Consider the following 9,249-nt stretch of genomic DNA (forward strand, 5'->3'; position numbering starts at 1 on the left):
TTTGTTTGTCTTGGATCTTAGAATATCTTTGTCTGTGTTCCATAGAGCTGTGTGAAGGACTACCAGCTGTGGGTAAGCTCCAAGAGGGACAACGCCCCTTACCCTCTCATTGGTGAGATTCTAACTAAGGACTTGTCTACTGGTTGATTCCCTGGTGTGTTAGTTGAATTAGGTGTTGAGTCAGGTGTGTTAGTGCTAGCCTGGAACTAAAACCTACTGGAACCCCTGACCTCTGACCTTTACGCCCTAACCCTCTCCCAGGTCATGAGTTCCCTTTCAGTATCCAGATGAGTCATATGCGGGAGCCCCTGGCCCAGCCGGGCCGCAGGGACACAGTTCCACCTCCAGACAGACAGAGGATGATGCACCGCGACCAGGTACAGGTGGACAAACAGTGCCAGTTCATCCTAAAGACCCGATGCAGCTCCACAACAACAACGCCTGTGATTGGTGAGGACTGAGGAGGCGCTTAATGTACTAATACCTGTCAAAGGTTTATTAATGGTCTGTTACTGATGGTCCAGGATTGGCTCGTTTTTGCTGTCACGCTTTCTCTTGTTACTCTATTGCTTCCCTTTCTCTCCTCCTGTGTCGCACGGCAAATGATTTGATCTCTCTGTTGTGACCACGTCCTGTCTGACCTGACATCTCTCTCCAGTAGACCCAGCTCAGAAGCCCTTCAAGCGAAGGCGTTCTCTCATCAACTGGGCTTTCTGGAAAGGCTCCAATCCTAACCTCCACAGTTCCTCTACAAACCTCTCCTCCCCTGCCCCCGGCTACCTGTTTGGCCAATCGCTGAGCACCATCTGTTGGGACAACTCCCTGCCCAAGCCCGTCATGGTGAGTGAGGCGACGATGTCACAGTGACTTCCGAATGACATCATCACAGTGATTTGAGGAAGTCGGTTGAAAATGTATCACTCACATCTGCAACCTCGGTCTGTCTCTGTCTCTAGGACATGCTGGTGTTTCTGTACAACGAGGGTCCATTCACGCGGGGGATATTCCGACGGTCAGCGGGGGCGAGGGCGTGTCGTGAACTCAGGGACAGACTGGACTCTGGGGCTCAGGATGTCCCGCTGTCACGGGAGCACGTCTTCATCATCGCTGCTGTGTTTAAGGTCCACTCTCTAAAACATGCTAGACAACTCTGAAGTCTGTGGCAGAATTACATCAATTATACCAATGTTGTGATGTGTTATGTAGGCCTTATGGCAGACGGAGGGTTCAAGTGAAGTGGAACCAAATGTACTTTCATCACCTGAGGAAAAACAGGTTTAACCTTTGTGCTTAGTAAATCTGGTCACCTTGTAGGCCCGTGGCAGATAAAGAAACATGCGGCTGTCAGATTGATGCTGTAGTGTTGAGGTTGGGCAAAAAAACGCTCAAATAACCGCCTTCAACTATATAACTGATCAATGCACCATCATACCAGGTCATTTAATGCTTTAAAATGGCTGCAGAAGTGCAATTTCTTACCGATCTCTAGAGCTTCCGACCTGTGAAATGACATCAACACATACAGGGGGAGTTACTGGCTAGCTACAGCGGCTACATTTAGCTAACGAACTAGCTACGTCAGTCGTGGCGAGCATGACCAGAATGACACGTCGATGGACCACCAAAGGCACACTCCATTTTCTGTTTGAGAATTGAGAAAGAGGTGGAGTTGGACTTTTTTTTCGTACCCAAAGTCGATCTTTAAGCCTTGTGAATGACTAATGTCAGGGAAGGACATTGTCCTTGCTTGCCAAGTGTTACATTACACCCGTGCCCTTGTGGTGTGTTGTCGTCAATCCAATTATCGACTCATATCTCTATAGGTGACACATACGAGCCCGTAGCAATGCAGCACAGGCTGTGCCAAAAATGATAACTAAATAGAGATAAGGATGTCCAATTTAATCTGTAGCTCATAATCTGGTAGGGATCCACTGAGTGAGTCTGAAGACGTTAACAGTTACATCTAAAAGTCTATGACGACAAATGAAGGTGTCCATCTAAAACTTCACCTCAAAATGAACTTCAATGACATTTTACTGTTGTATATTTTTTCCACTATAAATTGTCAGTCTAGTGACTCTGGTCTCTGTCTCGACATTCAGGACTTCCTGCGGAACATTCCGGGCAGTCTGCTGTGTTCCGACCTCTATGAACAGTGGATGGATGTGATGGAGGAAGCCGAATCGGAGGAGGCAGAGGAGGAGGAGCAAGCACAGGATATAACGAGGTAGACAGACACTTTCCATCCTCACCTGTATCAGCAGTAGCCTACTCTGATAAGTGGCGTAATCAGCCAGTATTAGGCTGAGTAATGAACGTGGTGATTTAGTTATGAAAGGGGAACTCCTCTAGCGTTTTAAGAGTGCCAGGATCCACTGCTTCCCTCAGCTCAGTGTTCTAATCATGGAGAGTTTTATCTCAATGGTTCACAAAGCTTTTCAGCTAGCTTCTCTAAACAGGCAGAGCACAGGGTTAGGGAACTGAAGAGAAGGACTGGACAGCCTCAGCACGATTGTAGGCCGCTTTTAAAGTAGGAAAATATTGGGCAAACTGAATATTCCTCCTGGGCATTCAACTATTTGTTATCGATTCGTTCCACCCAGTCACAAGGGAGCCGCGTGAGAGAAAAGAGAGAGAGAAAGAGAGAGTGTGTGAACTGTTATCATTCATTTCTGTGCTGGAAAGCAGAGTCCATGTTCAGATGGAGGTAGAGGTAGCCCTTTAAGACAGATCTAGGATCAGATTACCACGTTACTTGAATCCTAATCAAAACCATCAGGCTAATGATAAACATCTGACCACGTATCAGTCATTAGGGGCAGCTTGTACCTACACAAATCAAGTTGTATTTGTATTTTGTTGTATTTTAAATTTGTGTGACTGTCCTTGTCTATCAGTGTTTTATTAGTCATGTGTTGTGTTTTTTGTAGTCCCAGGAAGAGTAGCTGCTGCTTCTACAAAAGCTAATAGGGATCCAAATAAATAAACAAACCAGCGTCTGGAGTTTTTCCTGTCAGGGAAAACTCCAGACTCCGTTCATACTGTAAATAATACACATTTTGATAACCAATAATAACCTTTGACCCATCTGTGACCCTCCTTCTCTGCAGGCTGATTGGTCTACTGCCCAAAGAGAACGCCCTGTTGCTACGCCACGTTGTTGCCGTGCTGCACGGTATCCAGGAAAACGCCCATGACAACCAGATGAACGCCTTCAACCTGTCTGTGTGCATTGCTCCCAGCATGCTCTGGGCTCCGGGCCCCAGCAGCCCCGAGGTGGAGGGGGAGGGCGCCAAGAAGGTGAGGGGAAATGCACATAAGCACTTTCCCTTGACCCCTAACCTTTTATCTAGGCTAGGCTCCACTTAAGCCTTTATCCTGTAACCTAGTGAATGGTCACTCAAACACTGGAAAACCACAGTAGAGTAACAGTTAACATGTAGCTGGGAACTCAGCAGTAATGAGAAGGTAGCTGGAAACATAATGGGCTCGCTAGGAAATATGCAACGCATTTCCTTCAGCCTGCAGGATCAGCACTGTTCTCACACTCGTCTTGCGATGCACACACACACACGCACACACACTCTACCCCTTCCCTCACAATGGGTGTTGTTTTTTCTCTAATAGTGTAGCAGTTAATTCTAATTCTATGGCCAACAGATTTGTCTGACGGCTCTGCTAACATAGCAAAAATGTATTATGCAACAAAGTCTTAGGTTACAAGTAAGTTCATGTGTTCCATAGCCAGTTCAATAGCCCCGAGAAGCTGTGTAGCCTAGTGGTTAGAGCATTGGACTAGTAACCGAAAGGTTGCAAGTTCAAATCCCCGAGCTGACAAGGTACAAAATCTGTCGTTCTGCCCCTGAACAGGCAGTTAACCCACTGTTACTAGGCTGTCATTGTAAATAAGAAGTTGTTCTTAACTGACTTGCCTAGTAAAATAAAGGTAAAATAAATAAAAAAAATCTTGTGTGCTGAGACTGAAAATACAGACAGAGCAACATCAATGTAACCATCAGAGCCATTTTGGTGCTGCATTTGTGTCAGTTCATCACCATATCAACAGAATGTCCAACCCACTCGGAATAGATTGTTCTTTCTCTGAGAAGGTTATCTGGTAAATTCACGTCACACTCCTGCGTTCCTGTTTCATGCAGTTAGAAAGCTGTGAAGCCCTTTGTCCTAAGAATAGACCCACTTCTCTATCTTGGAGACTGATTTCTCATGAGAAAAACACAATGTGTCTTAAATGCTAGTTGTTTGTTTAACTCAAGGCCTAATAAAAAGATGCATAGAGCTCAGTATCTGTAGTAGTTCCTCCAGGTTAAAGACCTGTCCCCTGTCCTGTCCCCAGGTGTGTGACCTGGTGAGGTATATGATAGAACACTGCCAGGAGGTCCTGGGAGAGGATGTCACCTCCGTGTTTGGAGGTCTACCCCGGAAACGTGCCGAATCGGGTATCTCACACACACACACACACACACACACACACTAACATCTCTGTTTATGCAAAGATTCCCCTGCTCAAAAGAACACACCATCTAATTTTCTCCTCTTTCTCTATGTCCATCTCTCTCTCTCATTCTCTCCACAGACGTGTCTTCCTTCCACCTGACCGACTCGTCTTATGACAGCCTGGAGAACATGCTGAATGATGACAGCAGTGAGTCTCCATGCCTCCACACCTCACGGCGGCGCTGGAGAGCCAAGCCCCTGCAGGGCAGCCTGGACTCGGTCCTCACCCTGAGTGACTGCGACCAGGAGCAGCCCGAACTGGACACAGACCCCGACACCACAGATCCCGACACCACAGACCCCCAATCTGGCAACCACCACCACCGTGATACAATCACACAACCTGGATCTGGCAACCTCCTCCAGCCCTCAACCCCAGCCCGAGGCAGGACCAGGAAACTCAGCCCAGCTGTGCCCCCCTCCTCCAGTCCCAGCCCCCCAGCTCCTCGGAGGGGGGGGAGGAGGTGCTCAGAGCCGGCCATAGGGTACTCTGTGGCCAGCTTCGTGGCGCGACTGGCAGGGAACGCAGACAGGCTAGGTAGCATCGATGACCTGGCTGGAGGTGGGGAGATGTTTCACAGCTTACGGAAGGATGGACAGACACAGACACACGGACCCACACACACAGGGGAGTGGAATGGCAGTAAGGGTGTGTGTGAGGGTTCGGGGTCACAAGGTGCACAGACGCCACGCCGGGACGCGAGCTACTCCAGTCTCTCTTCGCCGCCCCCCTCCCCCACACGCTCCTCAGTGGACTCCCTGGACAGCCTCCTCTCCCACTCCAGCATCCAGTCTGCTCCATTCTGGCAACCCAGGGTGGGACCCAGCGCCGCAAGATTGACTCCCTCCCCTGGTCCTCCTGTCCCTCTAAACCCCATACCTTCCCCTACTTCAACCCATAATCTACCCATCCCCACCCTGGCTCCAGGCCAGGGGCTCAGTCCCAATATCTCCCCGCCGAAGGAGATCCCTTCCTGGGGTACACTGAAGGGCTGCAAGGGGCTCCATCCCAACACCTGGTTGAAGAGAGGCCGCAGACTGTCGCTGTCGCAGCAGGAGGATGAGGGGGGTGTGGTGAGTTACATTACATGTGGTTGTTGTTTATTAGTACTGTTCATTCATGGAATGTGTGTCTCTCTCTCTCTCTCTTTCTCTCTTTCTCACACAGACTCATAATTTCTCTCTTTCTCTCTCTGTAGGTGGATTCCACTAACAAGACTCTCCCCACTAGCAAGTCATGTCAGGATAAAGGAGGGCTGAAACAGTCGTCTGAGAACCCGCCCATGTCCAGTCTGGCCAGCTGCCCCCCAAAGGCAGGAGGGTTGCAGAATCGCGGCAGGGTGACCAAGGACCGACGATCCAGTCAAGGCTCGGTGAGCCCACCATCGCGCCAGAGGTCCCAGGAGCATTTCCACTCCTGCCGCTCTCCCTGCTCCCAACCCACAGACAGACCCCTCACTGTCAAAGAGCTGAGAGAGATACACAGCCAGGCCTGCGCAGCGAGCAACACAGGATATGACGTCACAAATCAGGGCAGCCGTACCCCTCCCCAACATGTGTTCTTTGGGCAGGGTGGACCAAGCTTGTCCCTAGCCAGGCAGAAGTCCCACTCCCTAGCCCCAGGCATGGAGGGTCTCTCCGGGGGCAGGTGTTCCCAGCGCCGGAGCTCCGAGCCTGGGGCAGCACATCTAGGCGAAGCCCTGGTTCTGGATAAGGCCTCACACCCGGAGAGGCTTCACAGAGAGGCCAAACTGGGTCAGAGGTCAAAGTCAGTGGACGGGTCCCAAGACCTGGGGTTAAAGGTGTCCTGCACGGACCAAAACGGGGCTCCGAAGTTTTGCCTGTCTCCCTCTGCCACCAAGGCTGTGAGGGACTATTTCTCGCCTCACACGCACAGCAATCCCCAAAGTGGTCAGCAGGTGGCGCTAGCCCTGATTCAGGGGCAGAGGGAGCGCCTCAGGAGATGTAGTGATCCCATGCTGGAGCCCGACTTTGACCAACTGCTCTTTGCTGAAGAGTCCTACGTGTGAGACCATCACTGGTTGTGAACAGTCACACTAAATGCTTCTACATACAGCTGTGAGTCATTTAGGACCATAACAGAATCAAAACATAGCGCTTATGAGAATCACAGATAAAACAACCTTCTGCTTATTGTGGACAAACATTCCTATACTTACAATGCACTTTGCTTTTCAGAATCAATTGGTAATAAGACTCTTCTATATTATTATAGATTCTACTAAAAGAGCTCACTGAAGTGAATGTATCATGTAGGTATTAGGAGTAGTGAGGGAAGAGTAGTTTCAGATTATGTAATGTGTCGTTTTAGATCGCAGAAGTGAACAAATGTACTTTAGGGATCAGGCTATTTGGTTGGATTACATGTGAGATTATTCACAGGGGCCCTTGCATTGAACTGCCTATGATCAGTATAAGATTACTAAAACGTTTACTTTTAAACAAAAATTCCTTACTAAACCGTGTCATATTTAGACAGTGTATGCGAGGCTGTGATTTTGCATTGACAGTATTTTGTAAATAACAAAGACGATCTTGACTGCCAATGAAGCAATGTTGATCATGACAAAGCAAAGTGCTTTAAGTTTACAGCTGTAGTGTTTCCTCAAAAGATTTCTCAAACTCTGTATGTCAATCTGTACTGTATATGTGGCAGGGTGTCTGAGAGATGTTGTTCTCTATTCACTCTGTATCGCTGAAGCGTTGATTCTGCGATAGAAATGTAAAGGTAATTTCCTATTGAGCCGACATACAGTATGCAGCGTTTACCGCGAATGCAGTCGCCGCTAAAGCGGGAACGTTGCCTTTAAATTTCAATCACGCTCAAAAACTGAACTTCCACGATGCGGATTGAATAGAGCCCTATGTTTGTATAGATCCGTTTGTCTGACAAGTATACATTAATTATATAATCTGTACGGTAAATTTACAGCATATGCAGTATGATTGTTAGCTTATTTTCTAAATTTGAAGGTATTCATTTCATACTAATTGCTGCCAATTGTTATGTGCATTATCACATAGCTTTCTACACCATAAATTGTGCTTTGTTCTCTTTTTGTATTTGTGCCCATAGGATGCTTTATAATATTTAAAGTGTACACGCTGTATTGAGATTGTACACGCTGTGCTGTATTGAGATTGTACACGCTGGCAGATGCCGCCGCTGCTTTATTAAACTGGCTACTACACTCGTTTGATGTGTAATGCATAAGATAATCAGATCATAAAATAAAACAAACCACCTTGGCAAGTTAGACTAATGGTGCCGTTGTTTCGTTTTCTTTGCAATGTTCTCTCAGTCCAGTAGCACCTGGGAAACTGTCTTTTGAAGTTTGTATTAAGCTCAATTACACCCAAACCCCACTGAACTCAAGTTCAGCCAATCACCCACTGTCACCTCAATCAGCAGGGCTGGTGCACCCTGGGGACTCCAGAATTCCAGTTTGATGCCAAGCTGTTCTGAATGACTGATGTAAGAACTTATCTAATGAATTCTGCCATGTTGCCATCCAATTAGCTTGGTGCAGTAACTTCCAACATAGATCCAGCTAATAATATCTACAAAATGTAGATGAGGGTGACTGTCAGTGACTGACACAAGATAAACTACTGATGCACAACCACAGTTCTAAATTGCACCTTGTGTATTCTACTATTACAACTCCCAACAGTAAATTGCACCCTGTGTATTCTACTATTACAACTCCCAACAGTAAATTGCACCCTGTGTATTCTACTATTACAACTCCCAACAGTAAATTGCACCCTGTGTATTCTACTATTACAACTCCCAACAGTAAATTGCACCCTGTGTATTCTACTATTACAACTCCCAACAGTAAATTGCACCCTGTGTATTCTACTATTACAACTCCCAACAGTAAATTGCACCCTGTGTATTCTACTATTACAACTCCCAACAGTAAATTGCACCCTGTGTATTCTACTATTACAACTCCCAACAGTAAATTGCACCCTGTGTATTCTACTATTACAACTCCCAACAGTAAATTGCACCCTGTGTATTCTACTATTACAACTCCCAACAGTAAATTGCACCCTGTGTATTCTACTATTACAACTCCCAACAGTAAATTGCACCTTGTGTATTCTACTATTACAACTCCCAACAGTAAATTGCACCTTGTATTCTACTATTACAACTCCCAACAGTAAATTGCACCTTGTGTATTCTACTATTACAACTCCCAACAGTAAATTGCACCCTGTGTATTCTACTATTACAACTCCCAACAGTAAATTGCACCCTGTGTATTCTACTATTACAACTCCCAACAGTAAATTGCACCAACTGTGTATTCTACTATTACAACTCCCAACAGTAAATTGCACCCTGTGTATTCTACTATTACAACTCCCAACAGTAAATTGCACCCTGTGTATTCTACTATTACAACTCCCAACAGTAAATTGCACCCTGTGTATTCTACTATTACAACTCCCAACAGTAAATTTGTATTCTACTATTACAACTCCCAACAGTAAATTGCACCCTGTGTATTCTACTATTACAACTCCCAACAGTAAATTGCACCCTGTGTATTCTACTATTACAACTCCCAACAGTAAATTGCACCCTGTGTATTCTACTATTACAACTCCCAACAGTAAATTGCACCTTGTGTATTCTACTATTACAACTCCCAACAGTAAATTGCACCCTGTGTATTCTACTATTACAACTCC

The 9,249-nt window shown here is 46.5% G+C and overlaps 1 protein-coding gene across 1 annotated transcript in view; it reads left to right on the forward strand.

The window, feature by feature from the left end:
• LOC135543337 (rho GTPase-activating protein 20-like) overlaps positions 1-7,804 on the forward strand; it is a 16,386-nt gene extending 8,582 nt beyond the window's left edge. Inside the window, exons 7-15 of the mRNA XM_064970519.1 lie at positions 46-112; positions 262-450; positions 659-840; positions 957-1,121; positions 2,106-2,230; positions 3,114-3,303; positions 4,358-4,460; positions 4,598-5,592; positions 5,718-7,804. Coding sequence (XP_064826591.1) covers positions 46-112; positions 262-450; positions 659-840; positions 957-1,121; positions 2,106-2,230; positions 3,114-3,303; positions 4,358-4,460; positions 4,598-5,592; positions 5,718-6,548 — 2,847 coding nt within the window. The 3' untranslated portion in view covers positions 6,549-7,804. The remainder of the gene's footprint in view (positions 1-45; positions 113-261; positions 451-658; positions 841-956; positions 1,122-2,105; positions 2,231-3,113; positions 3,304-4,357; positions 4,461-4,597; positions 5,593-5,717) is intronic.
• Positions 7,805-9,249: the final 1,445 nt, after the last annotated feature.

The sequence above is a fragment of the Oncorhynchus masou genome, chromosome 7 (genome assembly GCF_036934945.1).
Source record: "Oncorhynchus masou masou isolate Uvic2021 chromosome 7, UVic_Omas_1.1, whole genome shotgun sequence".
NCBI classification, from domain to species: Eukaryota; Metazoa; Chordata; class Actinopteri; order Salmoniformes; family Salmonidae; genus Oncorhynchus; species Oncorhynchus masou.